This window comes from Dermacentor silvarum, chromosome 2, assembly GCF_013339745.2.
Source record: "Dermacentor silvarum isolate Dsil-2018 chromosome 2, BIME_Dsil_1.4, whole genome shotgun sequence".
Taxonomy (NCBI): Eukaryota; Metazoa; Arthropoda; class Arachnida; order Ixodida; family Ixodidae; genus Dermacentor; species Dermacentor silvarum.
The window spans coordinates 169698353-169723079 of record NC_051155.1 but is presented as its reverse complement, the minus strand read 5'-3'; the positions used below and the strand labels follow the sequence as shown (position 1 = coordinate 169723079).

At 44.8% G+C, this 24727-nt stretch overlaps 1 protein-coding gene across 1 annotated transcript in view; it reads left to right on the top strand.

Annotated features, from left to right (window-relative positions):
• The first annotated feature begins 2096 nt into the window (after nucleotides 1–2096).
• The window catches only part of LOC119442093 (UPF0764 protein C16orf89 homolog), an 84934-nt gene continuing 62303 nt past the window's right edge, over nucleotides 2097–24727 (top strand). The window contains exon 1 of the mRNA XM_049662965.1: nucleotides 2097–2417. Within this exon, the coding sequence (XP_049518922.1) occupies nucleotides 2174–2417 (244 nt within the window). The 5' untranslated portion in view covers nucleotides 2097–2173. The remainder of the gene's footprint in view (nucleotides 2418–24727) is intronic.

Genomic DNA, 24727 nt, shown 5'->3' with positions numbered 1-24727 from the left:
GAGAACAAGCGACATCAACTTCCTCCGAACATACACGGCCACTGCCAAATCCAACCCCTAGCCAGAAACATACACCCCGAATTTCATGTCAAACGCCGGAAATTTCGAGCCTAGGCGCGACAACGCAGCTATGGACAGGCAGAAGGAGTCTCCTATGTGGAGGCCACAGCCTACACCACTAAACATCGTTATGCTCTAGCTCTAGCAACAAGGGCAGCACTGTTCGTTCAGCAGCAGTCAAGACCACCTCGGCGGGCGACACGGAAGAGGCCGCCATTGTACTCGCATCGGGGCCACCTGATTGCGATGTCATCATCAGTGACTCGAAGACTGCTATCCGGAACTTCAATAGCGGCTACATTACCAAACTCGCGCACTTTTTACTTGTCCCTCACCCACAAGAAAACTGCATCGCTCTCCTTTGGACTCCAGCACATCAAGGACTACCGGGAAACGAAATGGCTCATGCCGCTGCTCGAGCATTTACAGGCCGAGTGGCCGCAAATGTGGGCCTTACTATAGAACCCAATGACTCCCAACAACATACCAATAAAGACGCACTCCTCACATTCCATGAAATTTGCACACATTACAAACACCAACGCCTAATGTATCCACCTCTCTCTGTGCCTAGCACCCTCCAGAGATAAATATTGTGGCGCGAACTACAAGCTCGCACTTTTCGTAAACACACAAACATGGCACTTATTCTTCCCCGTCACATACCTGACACCCAAGTGTCGCTTCTGCCTTGTCCAGACAGCAGATCTCTCCCATATCATGTGGGAATGCCCCATCAAATCTCCCACTTCCCCCGCACCCTGAAACCATTAATTAGTAGCGATGAGCTGTGGGAGACTGCCCTGCACAGCTCCGATCCCACCCTACAGAACCGAGTCCTGAGGTGGGCTGAGGAGGCATACCGGAGGCCTACCTACGACTGGTAGGCGGTTGTCTACCCACATAAGATAGTGGGACTGGAGAACACAGAGCTCCCCCTCCCCGGCCCCTGCCCTTTCTTAAAAAAGGAAATAAACGTTTATTATTCATTCATCTTCATGCATATAGTTCGTTGAAATTTAAAGGAACACGTCATTGAAATAACTTTTATTTTGAAAAGAAAGAAAAAAGATAAGTTACGAGGTTCTTTGGAGTGAAACAAGTGGACAAATGTGCCTTCTTTCTGTGAGGTTGAGACCGGCTCCATAGCAGTATGAGCCGTGGAGTTTCAAGACGAGATTTTTACAGGGAGATCGACTTGTTATAAATTGTGTCCGCGGGCATTCGCGATTAATACACACGATTAAAATGATGAGCATTACATAAACTTGTCTGACATCGTCCTTCTTGCTTCGGTTTGTGGTTTGTTCATTAGCCGTACGGAAGCTAATTATTAATCGGAAATTAATACCCGGACTTTGATTTGGTGTTATTGTTATAATTTGCCAAGCGAAGAAAACCTGATGAAGTAGGCCAGTTATCCCTCAGATTCCCTCAGATTATCTATCAGGCAGAAACGGCTCGGCTTTCATTCGGTAATACTAAACCCAGGCTGCCAAGAAATACAAGAAACAAAAAAGGTCCAACGAAAAAGGAATCGGCGGGATAAAACACGACTATCGTCATTTATATGTTATAATACGACCAGCCGACAGCTTTCGAAACACTATACGGACGAACGAACGAACGAACGAACGAACGAACGAACGAACGAACGAACGAACGAACGAACGAACGAACGAACGAACGAACGAACGTACAAACAAACAAACAAACAAACAAACAAACAAACAAACAAACAAACAAACAAACAAACAAGCAAGCAAGCAAGCAAGCAAGCAAGCAAACAAACAAACAAACAAACAAACAAACAAACAAAGACAGACAGACAGACAAAGCTCCATGACATTACCAATCGGCAGCACTGCATGCAACGGGCGGTGCGCAACACAAACAAAACAGACTCAATACGACAGAGGGCGCGGAACGGCGCATGCGCCTCTCGTCCGAGTGGGCGCTGCTCTCCGATCGAACGGACCAACCGCGGCTAAGGGCGTCCCGTTTAAAAGAGTCGCTCCCACCGACACAACCGGGTTCTCGCCGGGTTTCGCGAAAACAGCTGTTGGACGTGGTCTAGCTCGCTCCGCTCGCTTGCCCGGCCAGAGCGGCAGGCATGACGTCTGCGGCGGCGAGGAGCGCCGTGGCGGCAGTCCTGGCTGTCGCCGTATTCGCGTGCGCTCTGTCAGCGCGACTAGGAGGACAGGTGGTCGCGGAGGAGCGGTGGCCACCGACGCGTGCCACCGATTGGGACCTGGTGGACGATGCCCTGTCCGTGGCCGAAGGCAGCGTGACGGCGCTCGGGAACAGGATCGAGCACCTCTACGAAGACATATACATCGGGCTCGCCATGGTCGTCGGTAAGCTTTGCGGGACATCCTTACATTAAAGTAAACATTAAAGATCCTTGAGCAGGCAGGCAGGCAAAGAACTTTATTATTATCCGGAGGCGGCGCTCGACCCCCGTTAAGGGGTGACACCGGTGGGCCACTCCCACGACGGGACGGGGAGGTTAAACTCCACGGCCATGTCGCGGGCCCTCTGGATGGCCTATCCTTGAGCCACAGTCATGCGCGTCACTGGCGCAGAAAGCAATGGGAGTTTTGTTGTAGTTCCTGAAATTTTATTTATTTGTTGTTATTCCTGAATTTTATTTTATTTTTCTGAACCCCACAATAACTAATGTACGTGCGACTAGTGCTCTATCTCCATCTTCTCTTCTTTCTCTCGCTCTCTTCACCCCTTTACCTGTTCTCCCAGTGCAGGGTAGCAAACCGGAGATGCGCCTGGTTATAGTCCCTGCCTTTGCTTGTCTTTCTCTCTCTCTTGCTCGGTCTCTCTGTGAGGCTACCTCCTCTTCCAGGCAACTTTAAGATGTTTTTTTTTTTTTAATTTCAAGAGCTCGTGTTTGAGGCCAGCTTGGAGGGCCTCACTTTATATCAGGAGCAGCTCAGAAGGAGACGTGGCCACCCACCGCATTTTACGGGTCATCTCGACTACCCTTTGGCTGGCTACGCGCACAAACCCACAGGAGAAATTGAAAGAGGTTGTACAACTGTATTCCTTGATTGTTGTTTGGGTCATAACTATAGTCAAGGGGTACAAAATGAGAACGCAAGGGATGACAATGGTTCACTTTTTTCGTGCACTGGTATGAACGAAAGAATGCATGCGGTGTTTACGTGTGGCAACTACTGTACGTTCATGCATATATGAGGGACATCCTTTCAATAGAATTAGAGTTCAAGCCTCGAAGGAGTGGAAGTCAGCGTAATCAGTTCATCAGGTTCATTAATTACATTCCCCACGAAGACAATGAAAATGAAGCAGCGCACCTCATTGCCGATCACTATAACAAAAGCTAAAGAGTGAGTAACGTGATAGTATATGCGTCCATTTTTTTTCGACATAAAGCTACGCCGATTAATTTTTCATCTTCTCACACATGGTTGCGCGAAGCCCCCTGCAGAGTTTGTGCACGCCACTTCTTATAGCCTGCATGATCGCTTAAGGATGCGATATCTATTCAGGCGGAAACAGAAGCCTAATTCGCTGCTTATGCGTCCTATCATGTATAGCAGCTTGGAGTGGCCTCCCTGATAACTTTGTCTAACTACGGGATCCTGTAGCCTCGAGCAAAAAATTGCACGCAAGGTTTTTGCAGGTTGTTCTTGCCATTTACTAACACTGTTTTGTCACTGTTGTCATCATTTCAAAATATATTCTACGTGCCGAATTCTACGCAATGCTGTGTATATTCTTTTTTCTCTTCTAAGCTCGTGTAAATTAGTGCATGTGCGCCAAATTACACTGTGAAGACAAGTGAAGCGCGCGTCGCTGTTTATTGCGTCCGGATCTACCTACGTGTCAATCAAAACATAGCTAAACCAGTCATCAATTACAGTTCAATATCTAGGTCAGCGCTGTTTAATAAGTCTGCTCAACATGAATTTGTGTAGGTTGATGTATTTATTTATTGATTAAAATCAGCCTCAGCATGCAGTAGGTAAAGAAGTTTCGCTCTTCCTTTATTATTATTCTCATCTTGCTCAACACTGGGCGTGTGGACTTCACTATCCAATCTCTAACCCTCCAATTCCCGATGATGTTTGCTTTTAAAGCAGTGTTTCTCAATCACTTGCTACTCGTGCGATTACTACAACACACCATTTGTTGCAGTCGCGTCATCATCCTAAGTCCCTTTCATAAAATTAGTTGACTCGGATTTAAATACTAATCAGTGAGTCAACCCCCGTACTACCTTGTTACCTAAAAGGCAATGTTCAAATGATAAAGAGGATCTTAAAGTAAAGCAGTGCACAGAAGAAAGCCTGAAGCACTGGTGAGTAAATTAGTTCTTAAAAAGTTAACAAAATTAAGCAGATCGGCAGGGCTTATCAAGCAAGAAATTCCGTGAGAGAACAAAACACTGTGGCCAGCAAATTAGTCAATGAGGAAGTTAATGAAGTCAGTGGCAAGAGCGAGCTATGTGTGATTACGTACGTTAGACATCCGGCCACTGTGTCAACGAGTACCTAATTAAAATTATTATCCATGCATGCCTGGTTGCGCGATGTCTCCGCTTGCGGCCACTCGCAGTAAGATGACAGCTCGACTAGAAAACGCAGCGTTTCCTTCCGAATTCTTTTTGAATGTCGCATCTGTAACTCGTAGAAAAGGTGCCAAATATAGTGGTATAACCATGTATTTCTATAATATTTCCCCGTACATGTTAGGGCAGCCTACATAGCTCGAGCATTCTCTCATAAATGAAGTCAGATATCATCGATAAGAGAGAAGAGAGGAAATATGTATATTCACAATATATTTCTTGACGGCTCAAGTCATGTTTGGGGAAACGGCAGGAAAGTCTGGATAAGCGTCGCTCGTAATGAAAAATTCACATGCAAAATTTCATAGTGAGTGAAGTGTCTCTCACGTTAGCACATGGCTGATTTCAGAACTCGAAGGACGTCACCGCTTTGTGCGGGCGCTTGTCCCGGATTGTCTTTGGCGTGCATGCCCACAGGAGGAGATGTACACTTGTATTTATTTCCCTTATGAGTGCATACCATTTCAATTGCGGGCACTCACGGTCGTTGTGCTGTCATCGCCGCTTCCATAGGGCAATTAACGCTGTCTTCCGCCGTGGCGTATCAGAAAGGCATAAATAAATAAAGGTAATTTCGGGGTTTGCTACGTGCCAAAACCAAGATCTGATTATGAGGCACGCCGTAGTGGGGGACTCCGGATTAATTTCGACCACCTGGGGTTCTTTACCATGCACCTAAATCTAAGTACAAAGTTGTTTTTGCATTTCACCACCATGAAAATGTGGCAGCCGGGCCGGGAATTGAACCCACGACCTCGTGCTTAGCAGTACAACGCCATAGCCATTAATCCACCGTGGCGGGTTCCAAAGCCATACACTCAAGGTTAACGAAAGGTAATGAAGAGTAAACACGCACAAGTAAATGCGCACACGGCAGCTTAACAACTCAAGCGCTTCAGCTTAATACTTTTAGCGAATAAAATAAAGAAAAATGACTCCTCGCCTTTTAATCAGCGCTAACCTTTCTGTACTGCATCTTCGATTGTTTTTTTGTTTTCCTGCATGATAAACAACACGTCCAGGCTTGCACGTTAACTACAGTAAGTATACTACCTCACCTTGCGAAGAGATTGTAGTAAGTTGGTGGTTTCTAAATGTAAGACACTCAATGCAATAACCTTTTTTTTTTTTGCCGCTGCTTCTAAAGGCATCACATATAACGGCTAATGGAACAATATGCTCTGAAAGAACCGGTGCAGGAAAACACTCTAAGCAGAATTAATTTTATCGAGATTGAAAAAAAAAAAACAGTCCCCCATCTACTCGTAAGCGTGAGCCCTTGCAAGGTCCTTAGGCACGGCGCGCAAGGTGCCAGTAAGTGCGCTTTCAAACTTACTTGAGTCCACCCAACGGGGTGGGTACGAGAGGAAAAAGCTCGCTTTGAAGTATCCAAAACGGGAAACGACACCAGGAACAGGAGTCGAATAAAAAGAAAGAAGTGTAAAAAAAAAAAAAAAGCCCGTATTTCTCGTCTTCTACGGGGTACCTCATGAGATCACGATGACATTTAGATTAAAGTTCACGCCTTTCTCGGGCCCTACGGTTCTAATCTTCGCAGTAAGTGCGGCGGGCCGATCTGGCAGTTAAATAGCCGATTCAGAAGAAATAAGCGCAAAAAGCCTGTGCTTCTTGAAACGGCACAGCTCGAGATTACGTGGCATTTATATTGAGCTCACGTCTTCCTCGTATCCTAGGGTTCTAATCTTTGCGGTAAGTGCGACAGGGAGTTATGGCGGAGTCACTGCATATTTAAGCTTACAAAACTAGCGGAGTGAGGGTTTTCTATATGGGCGTTTTTATTGGTGCATTTCTTATCCAAACAATACTTAAACTCTACCACGCGATATTCCACGCCATCTCCAGACACGGCGACGTTATTCCACAGCATGCCTGTGGATGTTATGTCGTGTGGTCGATATAGACATTTAACGCAAGCTCTTGTAAGCCTGAGTACATAAGCACGGCAATTGTCCTACTATAAAGTCGTAGTAACCGCTGGACTTGCGTCCTTGCATTGCCTGTCAACTACTGTCTAAAAGAAAAAAAAAACTTACTCAAACTACTTGTCAGGAACACTGTATGAACCATAAGTAGGCCATAGGAAGTTTGAGTCGAATGCACAAAGATTCTTGCCAATAAGCCCTTCTTTGCCACTATAGCGGGCCCCCTTCGCTAATAATATTGTTACGGGGAGATCTGCAGACAAATTAGTTTATTTTTTTACACCATTTCACAAGGAGGGCCAAAAGCGGGCTCACAACAACAAAGATGGCGGATGAAGGACAACGCCTCGTCCTCCTCATGTCCGCTATACACTTCCACATCTTCTTCTACATCCGCAGGATAAGTGGCTCATAACAACATGTACAACATCACCAACTGGCTGTTATCTGCTCTTAGAAGCGTTTCAATGTAAGAAAAAATAAAAATTTTTCCCTACTGGTTCTGATTTCTTGACGAGTTTCAGCAGTAGAAGGAGTACAGATTTCAGCGTACAAAATGGCAAGCTTATACGGCGGCACAACAATCTAAAGGTTTACTGGAATGACTGAAAGATAAGAAAGAAGGCGAGGATGTTAAGTTGAGAGTCCGGCTGGTTACCCTACGCGGGGGGAAGGAAAAATGGGAATAAATAGAAGAGAGAGGGGGAGAGAGAGAGCAAGGAATGCGGTGAATGTAAGCACGTGCATGGACAGGCACTACGCAGTCAAAGGCACTCACACACGTATATACTTGGTATATACCAAGTGTATACAAGTATACACTTTGTTGTATACACTTTGTACGTAGACCAAAATTTGCAGCTCTTGTAGGTGGGAGCCATTTTTTGCATGCAGAAAGCTGCTGGAACTGGCGGAGAGAACGACCGATATACAGAGTGTTCAAACTTAAGCGTTACGGAATCTTTAGAAATCGCCTGTGGCAGGTAGAATAATTCTTATCATTGAACTTCGTTATTCGATGAGGCGGACATTAGTAGCACGAGAAATCGAAACACATATCCAAGTAATTACCAAAAATTCATTAATTAACATCTTAGTTAATTACTTTACGACACATATTGCAATTTACGAATTATAGCCTGTGAGTTTGCAAGACGCATCCACTTGAAATGAATTTTTTTGATGACACCAGTTACGAGATATTATTTCCCTAAGTGTGGGGCGAAATGCATAGGCGTTCCAGTTAATTTAGCACTTCAATGTATAAAACAGCATTTTGGTAAAGAAGTAAGTGGAACCACAGTGCATTTTTACGGCGAGTTTGATGGCGCATATCTCCAAACTGGTGTCATTCTGGAAATTCATTCCAAGTGGTTACGCCTAACAAGCTCACCGGGTTAAATTCTTAAATTATAATACGTGTCGTAAAGCAATTAACTAAGGAGTTAATTAGTAAATATTTGTTAATTACTGGAATATGTGTTTAGATTTCTTGTGGTACTAATATCCGCCTCATCGAATAACCCAGCTCAATGAAAAGAAGTATGCTACCCGCCACAGGCGATTTATAAAAATTCCGTAAAGTTTAACTTTCAACACCCGATATATTGCACATTGATCAATCAACCTTTTCTTATCGCACGCTTGTCGCCAGTGTTCACTCGTCATGGCTTTGTTGTCAGCTGCCCCGTCATCAAACCCGAAGTCCCTGCGCGGGCTGCGCCGACAAATAGTGACTGGGCTCAATATTAAGTACGATCGCTGTAATCGCGGGTGCGCGAGTAATAAATATTTTGATTCATAGACTGCATAAATTCACTGTGACAGCTTAAAGGCGTCAAACAATGTGTCGCTATAAGTGCAAAGGAAGCTGCAGCCGCTTCACTTAATGCGTACAGAAAGACATAATTTCGTCGCTTTTTGATCCCAAGTTCACACTCTGTGCACAATGGATGGCACAACGGTTGAAAATGTGGCCAACGGCTGATGAACGTGTAAAATCACTTTTGGCTACTGAGACGCATTTACAAAACATTTTAGAAATGAACCGATAAAAGGAAACAAGTCCTTTTTTTAGTCTTCTCCTTCTTTCTGGGGTTTTCGAATCGAATGAATTGATGTAGTGAGTCATCGAATGTAGCGATGTCGGCAGAGATTCGCTGATCGAGGTAAGGAACTTACCTTCGATGCCCTTAGCCAGAATCTTAGGCAACGTCTTCGCGGCTTCAATATTAGCCAATAGGCCGAGAAACGATCGACTACGTTATGCACAGACTGGAGAAAGGGCACTCAAAAAAATGCGAACAGGCGCCTACTGCTGACAATTGACACTTTTGAGCGCTATTGCTTGTTATCTTTAGAAACTGTCTGAGCGATTTCTGTGAAACTTGACCTCCATTTTCTCATTAGAGCTACCTTGCATTCTCGCGATAATTATGTTCAAGAAGATAAGACAATATTTCTCACGAACTTCAGGGGTCAAACTTTTTTTGAAGGGGCGACTCATAGCTTAGCAAAAACGCTATTATTAACATTACGAGTTTCGTTACGTTCGCTACAAGAACAGAGAGATATCAAGCAAAATATTCGCTTATCAAAGCGCTAAGTGAAAACTGAGACTGGTTTCTTCCCGTTTCAATCTCGCAAAATAGTGGCGGAACGCGCTTGTTGCTCCTTTTTTATCGACCATGTTGGTACACTTTTTTTCGAGGAAGCAATGCCTTCTATCGTTGTCGAATGAAACTTGATAGTGCTCCGCTTATAATAAGGTAGCCTATATGTGCCAACACATTTCACGTCTTTAAGATATATAAGATTTCCAATGCAATTTTGTCACACATGTAAAAAAAATTGTAAACCGTAGTCTACCGCATCAGTTTTTATCCTAAAACAAATAGCACACGTTTTTTTTTCTACACTTTTCAGGTTAAAACTGTGAACTACATGGTAGAAACCCTTGAGCCACCTTCGGATAAGCGCCGCCGAGGGCGCGAAATCGTGCACGTTCAGCGGCTAAAGCCTTACTTTGACCCCCCTGTGCTATCCTGCCCGTAGGTCGCCGGGACGGCTCCTTTTCTCCGGGGAGATAATTGTACTGAAGAAGAACGAGCAGTATGCACTGCTTCGAGAAAGACGACGACGACGAGTTGGTCGAAGCCGTGTGCCTGTGTTGCCTGCGCTGTGTAACCTCTAGCTGCAGTGCTCTACGCTCTAATTAAGTAAACTAGAGTGCCTCTCTACACTTAATATAGTACGAGCAATACATACTAGCGTAACCATCGCATTACCGTACTCTGTGCAATGGTGTACATATCCACTTAGATGAAACATGACAGTGTAGCAGTGCGGCACTTGCATTAATAGTCTGTAGACGAGATCTACTGATCGAGCCCAGTGTCTCCATGTCCGCGTTGGTTTCCCTCTGTGAGCTGCCGTCAACACGGGCCATTGAATCGCAACACAGTTTCCTCTGAAGGACCGAAAGTATATACCAGGCATTTTTTACGTGGACCTTTTTTTTTTTTGTTCACCTCGCTTCCCTGCGGGCGCAAACCTTCGTGGCCGATTTTGAGGAACGATCGCCGCTCCTCGACCTTAACGCCTAAGGCAGGGCAGCGTCCCCTGAGATATATTGCTCGTCAGCGAGAGTACATTACGATACTGGAGGGGTTCGGACTGAATCAGAGTGCGTGTTGCTTCTTCTCAAGCAACTAATCCTCATCACTCGGAAGATGCGCGGCTTGCGCTAATGGCACGGCAGGGTACACCGAGTGTTTTCGGCATCTGCTTTATGAGCATTCCGGTCATTACACGGATCAATAGCGACCAAGACGTGCCGGTTCACAACATCGACAGTCTAAGAACGTCTGACCTCCGTGATGCAGTTCAACTTTCTAGCGATCGAGCAGTCTTCTAGAAAAGTGTACATACTTTATCACTCGAATTATGCACGTGGCAATTTGTCTGTGATATAGACAGTCATCCTTGTGACACGGATAATGGGAGCATCTCTTATGCTGAAAGATTTTCCGCCAACTGTTACGTGAAGGCATAGCATGCCACTTTGCATGGACTATCAGGCCAGTTTAACATGTCGGCACGAGCGTGCTGATATGTTAAATGGCTTCCGCCGATTGCCCGATTGCGCACCGATGACTTTGTCTTGCACAAAGAAATTAAGTTCGTTGCCCAAATAGCCAGAGCGGTATAAGCACTGTACATGTCAAGTGGTAGGGTGAGTGGAGCGATGTGTTCTTTCCCATTATGATAAAGGAGAAAAAGAAGAAATACTGCACAGACAAATAGGCTGGACTCTTTACCACATGAAAAAGTTGCTAACGAAATTGTTCAGGAGTGACGTTGAACAACAATATTTATTAGAAGCTTCAAATATCTAACCTTTGCTCATCTGTTTTGCGAATAATGTGTTTACTAAAGCATTAGCTTAATTACGCCCGACATCCCCCCTCCCCAACCCTAGTCTTAGACAAATCAAATCAAATTCTTTATTGCGACTTAATTTGAATTTCACGCGTATCGGTTGGAACGCCATGCGAATACAATTGTTAAAGAATTATAACGAACCCGAAGAAAAGCTGTGAAGCTTAATTTTATTCAATCTCACTCTCCGACAGAACTCATGCAGTCTGACAAAATACAATCACTCAAAGTATGAAACAAATATTGCTGATTACAGTTGCTTCCTCTGATTATTACAGGACTATAGCACTTCATTTCTCATTGTTATCTCCGTTAACGACCAGACATACCCGACACCGCCATGATAATATACTAACAAGGTATGCTGCACGAACTGACGCACTTAAGCATTCCGTATTTTTTTTTTTTTTTTTGCACATGTTATAGGGCTGGAATTTCTTAACCAGTACACTTCCTTAAACGTAGAAATGTACTTCACTGTTCATTAAGCTTGGATTTCAGGTTTATTTTCCTTTCTGATGTCTTTCTTGCGTAAATATAGTGTCCGAAGTATGTAATAAAAACTGAAAAGGCAAGTCAACAGCGGTTGACATCCAAGGAAGACAAGTTGTTCTTGGGCGCATTAGTGTGCTATGTGGTGTGTTGTATAGACTGCACTACATTCGGGATTGGCCCAGAAATTTTTGCTGTGCTATCTCCGGAATCGGCCAACATTTGTCGTTCAATAACGCCACACTTCCGGTTCCGGTTTAGGCGCGCATTTTGGACGAGCGCATCTCAGTTTTATTTCAGCCTTTTTTTTTAGTTAATTACGCATCATTACAGCTGCGTACATAGCTCTACGCTAACTAGGTGCGTCCTTTTTGTCCCAAGCTTCATTTTGACGTATATTACAGCGAAGATGTTATTGCGATTAGAACTGATCAAAAACGTTATATGCCAGTTCTCATGGTTTTCTTAAAAAAAAAAACTAAATCAATTGCAAAGTCTATATTTTGAGAAGAATGTGGGGATTGTTAAGTGCAATAAGGCGGCCAATATTGAAATGTCTGTGTCAATTAGGGGTTAAATAAAAACTGTTAGAGCCTTGTTATTGGCTCATAAAGAAGCGTTTATATGAGACGCTTAAAAAGTTTTGTCTCATCAAGATCGCGACCCAGCCGAGGAGAGGCAGAAACCCGGGCACAGGTGAGCTGTGCGCGCGCGGTCTCTGGCACTGCTGCTCCACCCACACGGGCGGAATCCGCCTTAGAGCATGAAATAACGCAGATATCAGGCAGATGTTACAAGAAATAACGCGAGGGAAGAGATAAAAACGCTGAAAGAGGAAAGCGCAATACTTAAGCATCCAAAAAAGACAGAAACGTCACCGCATAAGCGAATGGCAAAGGAAAAAGCAGAGGAGAAAAGCAACTCTACACTTGCAGAAGAAAAGGCATGTTCCTGGAAATGTTCGCGGGTCTACAACAGCAACTCATCCAGATGCGCGCGGATCTACAACAGCAGATAACGCACATACGAGTGGAAATGGCGCAGCGGTTCGACGTCATCGAGGGTAGAGTAGTGCAGCTGGAAAATGTGTCGAAAGACGCCCGACCCGCAGGAGCGAGGCTGGTGAAGAGGAAGCCGTACAGCAGACCACCTGCGGCTGAGATCAGCTGCACGGACTCGAGTAACCAACATGGCGCTGCGTAACGAGTACACGATTTGACAGCGGAATTGTCGTGGGTTTCGCCGTAAGAGAAGCAACCTGCAGCAATTCGGAAAAACCAAGCAATCACCGGACGTAATTGCCCTCCAGGAAACTGGGGGGACCGCAAAATTATCAGGATACAAATCATATAGCACTTCAGATGAAAAAGCAACAGTAACCACACTGTTACACCGATACATAGTGGCTGTAGAACACGACACTGGCATACGAAACATAGACCACGTCCTACTCGAAATCATGCCTTCCCGAAAAAAGGAGGGAAGCCTATTCGTGCTGAACGTATACAGCCCACCACGACAAAAAGTAAAGTTTGGCTCGCTTTTCCGCAAAGCGTTAAACGTGGTGGGCAGACAAGCACTGATCATCGTGGGCGACTTTAACGCACCACACGCTGCCTGGGGTTATACCATCGAGAGCGTTAAAGGCCTCGTGGATGGTGGTACCTGTGGTACCTGTGTGGTACCTGTGTGGTACGTTACCTGTGGTACGACGCGCTGCACGAGGGGCTCACGCTAATAACTAACCCACAAGACTCTACCAGACTGGGCAATAGCGTCAACAGAGACACTACGCCGGACCTGACATTCACAAAGAACATAGCCATCACGAAATGGGTCAACACGAACGTAAATCTTGGCAGCAATTATTACATTCGGAACACAATTCTACAAGCAGGCCCGCGTAAAAAGAAAGGCAGGAAAATAACGCTAACCGAGTGGGACACCTTTCGTAAGCTACGCGAGGACGATGGGACAGAAACCATTGAAGACATACAGAAGTGGACAGAGACACTCCAGCGTAGCGTGCAGAAAGCCACCAAAACATTCCCGAAGAGGTAGACATGGAGGAAATGGACAGCAAACTCCTGCACATGTGGGAGGCCAAACAAAGCTTACAAAAGCGCTGGAAAGGTCACAAGCACAACCGGCGCCTAAGGAAGAGAATCATTACGCTCGACAGAGAAATAGAAGACCACACGAATCGGCTATCTCAGCAGCAGTGGGAAGCCACGTGCACTCTAATGGACATACCGTTCAGAATGTCTAAAACTTGGAACATACTCCGAGGCCTCCTCGACCCAGAAGGCACGAAAACAACCCAAAGGCAAAATCTGCAACGGATACTACAAAGCCACGCAGGTACAGAGGCAGAACTCCTACGATATCTACGCCAGATATACATAGGAGATGCAACAAAGATACGACAACCGGAATACAAAGGGAAGGATAATGTCGACCTCGACGCCCCCATAATGTAGGCAGAGATTCGATACGAATTCGGACGACTCAATCCGAAGTCCGCCACAGGTCCCGACGGTGTAACAAACAAAGTACAGCGAAACTTAGACGACGAATCCATCAACGCTCTCGCAAAGTACATAAAGTAATGTTGGGAGAAGTGGAGCATACCCCAGCAATGGAAAACGGCCCAGATCAAATTAATACCCAAACCTGGCAAAAAGCCACACATAGAAAATTTGAGGCCAATCTCACTGACGTCCTGCTAATGGAAGCTAATGGAAAATGTAGTCCTAACGCGTCTCGGCGAATACATGGATGATAACGGGCTATACCAACACTCCATGATCGGCTTTAGACCAAAACTCTCGACGCAAGACGTCATGCTGCAATTAAATAACCAGATCATAGACGCTGAAACACACTCCTTGGATACAAAAGCCATCCTGGGTCTCGAATTACAGAAGGCGTTTGATAACGTCACTCACGAGGCCATATTGCGCAACTTGCAAAACCTCGACGTAGGCCAAAGAGCATACGACTACGTGAAAGATTTCCTTGCTAACCGTAAAGCCATAATCACAGTCGGGGACGCGAAATCCGAGGAAATAGAACTAGGCAACAAGGGAACACCACAAGGCTCGGTGCTTTCCCCGTTCCTATTTAACGTGGCGATGCTCGGCCTGCCCGCAGAACTGGACCGCATCGAAGGACTTCAGCACAGTCTGTAAGCTGACGACATCACCCTATGGGTGACGGGCGGAAGCGATGGCCACATAGAAGAGATTTTACAGCAAGCAGTCAATATAGTAGAGAGCTCCTGGCCGCCATCTAAGGCAGGGGAGATAAGTTCCTCTGACACTTGCCGTTTCCAATAAAAGTTGTTTCTCTCTCTCTCATCTGTTGGCGCACCATAAATGGCAGAGTTCTCATGTTTTGAAGAAATTGGGACAATTATACGAGTGACGTGTGCCAAATTTTTGAAGTGTGTAGGATAACTACGTGCTTTAAAGATAATTACTGAATACTGTCTTCGCCTTATTTTTATACTTTATACACGGCATGTAGTTGCTGTTCCTCTGTCTCCTGGATGAACTATGCGAAGTACGCGCTTATATTTTGCTGAAGGAGGAATTGTGTATCGTGCGCGACTAACGATAAATATTCCATCTCTGTAGCTTAATTACAGCCTTTGTAAAAAAGTCACCTATCTAAGCGTTCCAGAGTGTAATACTGCCGCAATTCGCTATATTTATCAAAGTACTAATCAACTGCACAAGAAACCAACTTCAAATTCAATGAAATTACTTGAAATGGAAAGTGTAATGTGTGGCGAAACTTTCGTGTTCCTGGAATAAATACAAGCGTTTCAAGGAATTACTGAACTTTCGTTCTTTTTACCTCTTTTCATGTGTCCTACCAGGTTTGCAGTTGGCTTTTCAGGTTTTCTTAGTGAACTAGACAAGAAATTTTGTTCATATTTTGTCAAAATAAGGCAGAGGTTATGAATAATGTGTACGCAAAGTTTGAAAATGTGGATTAATTGGGTATTTCCGATAAATTATGCATGCAGATGCTCCGGAGATTTGTTAGTGCGTTTTAGGAGCGGCGCTTAATTTATACCGCTGTCATGACATAGCTACATATGCCACCAAAATTATACACAGCAAAAAAAAAAAAAAAAACGCAAACCTCAATAGTGAATCTGTGGGCGAAGCTAAATGCGTCTGCATTCAATACAACACCTGCAAAAAAAAAATCACAGCATATCCACGGGGTGAATGATGATGAGTGGGCGAAGCTCCGGAGGGAATCATCGGATCTCCCGCTTAAGGGGACGCTAGCACAAACGCGTTAGAAACGTGCAGTACTCTCTAGTAAGGGGGAGCGGCCACAGCGTCTTACGCAGCCATTTACACATGCCGGAACGTGCACCGCGTTTGCCGACGCCATCACATGACTGCTGAGAGAGTATACCCCCCGTATTCATAAACGCTCCTCGACTTGAACTTGACTTGCCACCGCTTTGGGCAGCGCGTTCGAAACGCGTTGAAGGTAAGGCGGAGAGGCCACAGCGTCTTACACCAGCTTCTTACACGGGCCGTAACGCGCTAGCACAAACGCGTTAGAAACGCGCTAGAAACGCGGCCTTTCGTTAATGTTGGGTATTTAATGCCATCGTGGTGCGTATGTCCATGTCCGCTTCGTGGCGTAGTGGGCTAACGCCGCGCGCTCGGAAGCTAGGGGTCCCTGGTTCGATTCTGCGCTACGGACACAACTTCGGAATTTTTTTTCTCATTTTTCTCAGACTGGTTACACACTACTGGTTACACACTACTACTACGACGACGGGGACGGAACGGGTGCCGCTATAAGGAGCTTAGCCCCTAAAAAAATTCTTAAGCAAGTGCTCGCAAGTGTCACGCTGCCATTATCAACTATGTTTCTCAATGCCTGGAAAAAAAGTCTACATCACACAATCTTCACATTTAACAGTAACGAGGGGCATTTTACGAGAAATGTGTTCCGAAATTTTAAGATTACTGGCCTAATTAAGAGCGTCTCAAAAATTAATGAATGCTCCTTTTTACGGTATTTCTATGCGTAATACGACGTTCCACTTGATATTCCCGGTGAACTAAAGGAGGTACATTGTTTCTGTGTAGTGAAAGTAAGTCCCATGTAATGGGCACTATGTAGACTAAGTTCAAAGTGGGTGAGTTTATTGCGACTTTTGCAGTAAATTACCTATACACGCGTTCTGTACCATTATGAGTATATTTTACGAGCGGCGCAAAATTTAGCCCGCTGCCCTGACATAACTACAAACGCCACCAAGATCAAATTTATGAAACATGTTCGAAAAGGTCTGCCCCATAAGTTTGCGAAGTGAAATGCCAGTGGATAAATACAACCTTTTATAAAAAAATGTTTTGAACATATGCTCGAAAGTGTTTGTGAACCTTTTACGCGGTTTCTCAGTGCCCCGATGGAACTCTATGCTACACAAAGTTAGCATTTGGCGAAAATATGGGGCACGCTGTGAATAATGTGTGCGCAAAATTCATAAAGTTTCGCTTGCTGGCGTCATCTGCAATAAATTGCGTAACTTTTACGAGCGGCGCAATATTTTGTAAGAAGTCATTGCATAACCACAAATGCCACTAAGATCAAACTTAGCAACAACAGAAAATTTGTGTGCCAAGTGAAATTCATTTGGATCAAATACAGCTTTTGCAAAAAAATGTCTTGAAAAATGTGTTTCCGAATGTCCCGCTAACGTTATTAGCTAGGTTTCCAAATGTCCCGAAATACCAATGCGTTACACTCTCATCATATTTACCAGTAATTAGGGGCATCTTATGTGCAATGTGTCCGAATTTTTTTAAGTTACCGGCTTAATCAGGTATGTTGCAAAACATTGATGTATCCTCGTTTTTACGATAATTCCATGCGAGATACGAAGTTCGCCCGCTGTCCTCGGTGAACTAAAGGAGGTACCTTGTTTCTGTTAAGTGAAAGTAAGGGCCAGGTAATGGGTTATATGTAAGAGAAGTTCGAAGTGGCTGGGTTTATTGCAGCTTTTGAAATAAATTTATTATTCGAGTGCTCTGGAGCGTAATGAGTGTTTTACTTGCGTGCAGAATTCGAGCCATTTCCCTGGCAGAAGAACAAACGTCACCAAAATTGGATTTAGGTAAAATGGCGGAAATGCTATGGCAAATCTTTGCGCGAAGTTAAATGCCTGTGAAATAAATACATCCTTTGATAAAAAATTTGCGAAAGTGTTCGAAAGTGCCATACAGCCGTTATCAGCTATGGTTCGCAATAACCAAAGATAACTCTATTTTATACCGAGTTTAGGTTTTCCGGAAACTGGGGCCATGTTCAATGCAACATGTGTCGACACTTTAGCTTTCTTGGCCAGATTAGAAGCGTTGCAAATAATTACTGAACTCTCCTTTTTTCCCGCTTATTTCTCCATTAAACAGGTTTGTAGTAGGTTTCTATGGTGTCCTCGATGAACTACAAAAAGGCACATCGTTTCCATATGTTTAAAAGCAGCAGCAACTTATAGATAATGTGTAAACAAAGTTCAAGGCGCTTGGACAAATTACAGGCCTTAGCAGTAAATTGCGTATGCAGGCTATCCGGGGCGTTATAACTGTGTTTTAGGATGCACTCAGAACTTAACATGCTGCTCTGGGGGAATTGTAAACTGTAACAAGAAGACATCTAGTGAAATCGAGGGAATTTTATGACCAATATTCTCGCAAAGTAAAATGCGTGTGGACGAACTACCGCATTTATAAAATATCTATACCACGAGCCCGAACATGTTATATGCTGCCAGGTTTGCAACAGACCAGTCATAGGGGGGGGAGTGACGTTTAAAGTGTCTACTTTATTACAAGCAACTGCAACTTTTATCGAAACTGCTCGAAAGAAACAGCTACGCCGGAAATTGAGTTGTGATTGTGCAGGGTCACACAAGTCTGCAAAGTTTTTTCGCTGTCCTGCGTGCCCTAGAAGCCATCAAATCGTCACCCTTGACAAGACGAAACTGGCCAGATACCTGGATCCCGCGAACTACAAACCGATATGAAGCCTCCAGTGAAGATATTGTCTTCGGAAAACCAATAAAGGTATGAAAATCTCGCCGCGCGACAACCATTTAAATGTGGCACTGAACGCAGTGGTTTCTGCAAATAGACTTTTACTTCCGTCACATTGATACCACGTATTCATTGTGGACTTACCGATAGGACAAGACACGACAGGGGGACTTGTTTTCGTCAGGGTCCCTGACGAAGACACGTCCTCTGGTTTAAACGCTGGCTTCAACCTGAGGTTTCCCTTGTTCGACCACTGCTGATACCTGTAAAGCTCCATCTTCCTATGCACGTCTGTCGTGTTTGCATTAAGACCATAGCAAGAGGTACACATGAAAATCTAAGCTGTACACAAACACATCGATATGGTCGCCGTGGGTTCTTGCCTGAACTATACTGGTTTCTCTATTAGCCTGTTGTGATTCATATATTCCTAACGTCCTCACAAGTTCTTGCAGTTCCGGCTTTGATTCATCACTGTCAGTAATGCACACCAAGTGCAGTACATATACAGTTAGCTGGTTTACGTTTAAAGCCATTATGGTTGTTGCGCTCTCTCTTTCATTTTTTTGCGATGAAAGTGAAACGAAGAGATGTAGTCATCCCTAAGAGAGTGATGGCTCTTCCTTTTCGCATTATAATAACAATAAGTGAAAGTATGTATTGCAACATAAAAAGAATTGTGCCGAACAATCAAGAGCATGCAGTGTCACATACAGACAAACATATAGAAATAAAAGACAAGGACAAGTTTCACTACACTAGGCCTCTAGATATACGTGTATGCAGAGTTTCAAACACATACACAAGGCCGCGATGCGGTCTGAAATGAGCCGGTACATAAATGATGAAAATAGATGTAAGAAATATGCGCACACTGAGTTATGACCATCAAAGCCAGCTTCATCACACAAGACTAACAAAAACAGGGGGAAAGAGACAATGTGACACACATCAGATAATAAACGTAACTTAATGTGCACAAACAATTCCACCATGCGTGTTAGCCTAACTTCCCACCACTAATGCGTCATCGTGCCAAAAAAAATGTGAAGCTAGAGACCACATCCACAAAGCTTTTCCTTCGTAATAGGTGCTTGCCATTGGCCTGCCGCATTTACTTATTATGTTTACTATATTACGATTGGCTGGTACTTACTTTTATGAACAGTTCAAAGCAAAAAAAAAATCACCAGCCCTTCCCCTGTCGAGAAAATGCGCGTAAGCGAAGCTTGTGGCAAGACGACGCTGTCACAGGCGTTCCGCTTCATTTGCCCTAAACTCAGGGTCGCCGGCTCTTCGCTGACGTCTGGCCTCAACGTCGCGCTCCCGCAACTCGGGGTCCACGGCTCTTCGCAGACGTTTTGCCTGGGCTTGGGAAGCCCTCACGCTAGAATCGGCACGTCGATGACGAGCCCTTTCCCGAGCGAGTTCGCGGTGCTGTTGCTCAAATGCAGCCTGCTCCTCGGCGCAACGCACCACCGGGGCCTCCCCATCCGGACACCGGAACTGATCTGAGGCGAGGGAAGACCGGCGGAGCGCGCGCCAACCCCCTTTCCTTCCCCTTCCCTCCCCGCGACACACCAAACGGCCATGATTGGTCGCGCGCGTCACGTGATCCGGCGCAGCATTCCCCGAACCTGCTCTACTCTGGGAGCAGCCGGGTTTTTTAGCGTGACACCACCACCCCCATCACCACGGCCGACACTTCTGAGGCAATACAAGCTTCGCTTGAAAACGTTTTCGTGAATGCGGGGCCCAGTTTGCTATGCGCATACCGTTTGCCCCTATGTCGCTTTTTACTCTCAGGCAGCCAGAGAGCAAGCACTCTCAGTACTGATTCTCCTATTTGAGTTGAAGTCATGAAGCTGCACTCCTAAAAAAACAATAGTAAAAAGTTAGTAACTCAGAGTTACTACCCCGGACGGACCTTATTTTGCTTTTTACTAGCTATTTACTAGCAATAATTAATCATTGCAAGTGCATGGTTGCCAAGTTGGTAACTCACTATGTTTTGGCCCTAGCAGTATACTTGTAGCTGGGCTTGTTGGTGCACATTCACTAAACATCAAGGAGCGCAACCTGGAACACGGATGAAGAAAGAGGACGGGACGGGCGCTGTACTGTTAAGATTTATTTGATCATGGCCGCTTATATACATGCGTCTTTACTCATGCGCAAAGCGACCCACTAAAATCGACACTTGCTTAGAGACAAGAATCTAGAAAGTATGACTCCCGCGTAGAACCACCGATGTGTCACTGATACATATTTCTCCTTTTTTCTTTATATAAAATGCTTCGACCCGCTCTCGAGCTGTTTTATTGCGGCTCTTCAGTAGCACTCTAGACTCGTTAAATCTTGCCTTGAAGCCGGCTTGGCAGTGATCAGGAAGATTGATGCCTTTTTTTTTGCCGTTTTGGCCTTTGCCTACTACAACTTATTGGGAAAGTATTATGCAAAATATAAATAACCTACAATTTCTTTCGTTATCTTCGATTATCAGTTATGTGATACATCGTCGCGCGCGTATGTCCAGACAGTACGCTGTAAAACTTATGTCCGTAGTTTTCATTATTTATCTCATACTACATAGGTGATCACCGGTACTAGGAGTTCTCCCTCGAGGCACGGCTATGAATACTCCTGAAATCTTTTCTAAACCACGTGTCGCGTTGTACCTTAGCTGTTCTGTATGTGTGCTGCGGTCGTTTACCATTGGTTCATGAATTTATGCGTAAAATCACCAGAGACTGTACCACAATGTTGTGCCGGTAAGCTTTACCATTAGTTCTACAAGCTCCTGCTCTAAACCAACTGCGCTTACTCCCCTTGTATGAAAAGTACAACAACCACGTGCACATCTATACCGATGGATAGACTACGTCGCCCAGTTCTGGTGGTGCGGTGGTTATACCAACGCGAGGAATAACACTGCGATTCAAGACACCGCATGTCACGACGTCTACGGCGGCAGAACTAGAATTTATTCATTCTGAAAGACCTAGAAAATGGGCTGTGTTTTCTTACTCAAAATTGGCATAACAGTGCACGCAGTCAGTTATCTGACGCGGATGTCATGAACAGCTGACATACAAAATCGTAAAAATTCACCACCACGTCCAACAAAAAGCCACGAGGTTGTCTTTCAATGGGTACCTGGTCATTGTGGAATCAGTGGCAATGATTCTGCAGCGTTCCAATTCCGCTTTCGAGGACAGACGCCGCAAGGCAGCTTCGGCACCTGGCACGCAGTCTCTCACAGACCGAGTGGAACTCGCCAAACTTAAGACATACACGACTGCATCGATTAAACCCCTCACTGCAACTCCGACCTCCATTCGGACTTCCTCGACGTGAAGCTTCGCTACCCTGTCGCCTATGGTTAGCAGTTGCCTTCACAAAGGCATACTCTACATTAATTGGCGTGACCGACAGTGCAGTATGCGAGGTCTGCGGCACCGAAGAAACCATCGACCACCTGCTGTGCGAATGTCCACCGATATGCCTCAGAAAGACAAAAACTTCCTAACGCGCTACAAAAATTGGACGATCGGGCGCGTTCCGTGCAGGTGCTGCTGGAACACCGCCCCCATCGCTCGTCGGCCTACAAAGCGGTGAAGGCACTTTTGTGCGCCTTGAGGCCGACGGGCTTGTGTGAACGTCGTTGGCTAATAGTGCAATACCACACGCGTCAGCGAATTCACCCCTAATTTCCTTCTTTCCTTCCCTCCTCTCTCTCCCTGTCATTTTTGTGCTTCGCTTTCCCATTCCCCCGGTGTAATGTAGCCAACCGGACGTTATTCTGGTTAACCGTCCTGCCTTTTGTCTTCCTCTTTCCTCATCCTTACCATTAGTTACCATGGCGAATGAACTATCTTTACCATGTCTTTACTTGAACTACATTTACAATCTCATCGACCTGATATGATAAACGAAATGGCGCTTATAAATAAAATAGTCCCCACTATATTGCTGGTAATTACATGCAGTTGTGTTAGTAGTGGTTATACATTTTGTAATTGGTAAGTGAGCACACTAGTAATGGTTGCTACCTTTTTGTGAGTGCCATTAGTAATGTTTGTTACTTTGTTTTTAGTGAATAAAGTTGCTACTCCGACCTCTACTACATGCAGTTACTAGTTTTGTAGTTAATATTGTGACAAAAGTTTACTACTCTATAGTTAATAACTACCATGCGGCCTTTTTTCTAAGACTGTAGAACGCGTGCAGATGAGTAATAATGTTCTAAAATGTGTTTACCGAAAGAATAGAATGAATGTTTTATGTCACAATCAAGGCTGCGAATCTGGGCCCGAATTCACAAACACTTCTTACGCTAGAATTGTTCGCAAGAAAGAATTTCAGCCAATCAGGTTTCAAGACATATTTTCTAAGGCGGCCGGCCAATGGCAATGAGCACTTACGAAAGAAAAGCTTTGTGAATCTGGCCCCCGGGCCCTAATTCACAAGCTTTCTGTTCATAAGTGCTCTTTGCCATTGACCGGTAACCTTCTCTAATAGTATGTGAAACATCACGATTGGGTGTAATTTTTTTTTCTTACGAAAAAATCCTAGTATAAGAGCTCCTTGTGAATACCGGTCTAGAATTTTTAAAAGAAAGAAAAGCTACAAATGCAATAAGTACAAAAAATACACACACTTCACCACATTACGAGGCAAGCACACACACCTGACAAACTGTAGGGTGTGTTATTTATGCCACCAAAGCCAGGCTGGCTTAAGCAAGAAAGGTCAAGCACTCAGCGAACAACATACCTAACTCACCAAACGACGGCCGAACTCAATCATGTATAACAAAACACGTAGCGAAGGTTTATTTTTATTTTATTTTTTTTTTGCTTTCCCGAAAGGTTTCCTATACGATCCTAGTTTCTACGTACTGATGAATAATTCAACGTGGGATGCCTAAACAGCCGCCCGCAACTGCTGACAGAGAGCGAGCGGTTGTAATAAACGCAGCGCCTCGTCGACAGCCTTGTTTATCTACTCTTCCGGCACCGGTTAGGAACCACTAAACATCGTATGCAAGAGCAAAACAGCCAGCGTGCTCTATCCGTCCTCGTGCAATACTGCAATTGCACCCACAAAATGAAAGAGAAAGAGCCTTGCGTGCATCAACATCGATCTTCGCATACCGGGCACTCAGAGACAATAGCGGGTGCAAGCGACAAGTCAAGTGCTCCCAGCATTCGTTTCCAAGGGGAAGCGGACGTAGGACTTAATATGTAGCAGGACGCCGGACGATGAAAACGCACACGGTAGTAAAAGCCTCACTTCTCCGCTGAAAAAAAAATTATTCTTAATTTAACGCTGTTCAGGTCGCGGGTGGTGTGGACACCGGACGTAAATTGAGTTTTACCTTGTCACACAGCGTGTTGAGGCATTGTACAAATAGTGACTGAGGAAAGCGAGGGAAAAGAGCTAGAAGTTCAGTAGCTTAAATTGTTCCGTTCTCGTGCTGTCCCGATGCCGTCATAATGTAGAGACAACTAAGGTCGTGAAGGCAGATTTCCAATGAGAAAGCAGGAGCAGTGGTGATGCACCCTTTTGTCTATAGAATAAATCCTTGTTCCATCAATTATCCACCGCTACCTCATTTGCACTCGCATTCGCACAGAGGCGGCATTTCGCGGCTCTTCTCGTTTAAACGTATTTATGGCTATAACGCTTGCCTGTTTCGTCCTGAATGAAACTGGATGCGCGACGTAACATAAATGTGTAAGTGTTGGGGCGAAATTAATGATAGCGGCATCTCTCGAAAGAGAATGACGCGCCCACTCAGGGGAAAAGAAAGCGTCAAGAGTGTTTTCGCTGTTCCGACTACAGGTGGCACCACTGTTACCTCTTCGATGTAAATACTCGCAGCAAAAATCTGGAGCCCACTCAGCACATCCTAATGGAATGAGTAGGTATTCACTCAGTGAGACCCGTAAGTAATGAACCCTTTATAGAAGCGCTTGGATTTAAAGTGGATGGAAGCATCAACCGGTCAGCAGTCGAGATAAGCAAGAGACTTTTAGAGTATTGGTGGAAAAAAAAAAAGCAGGGAAGAGATTGATACGACCGGATCCGTTGTTAGCATAGGT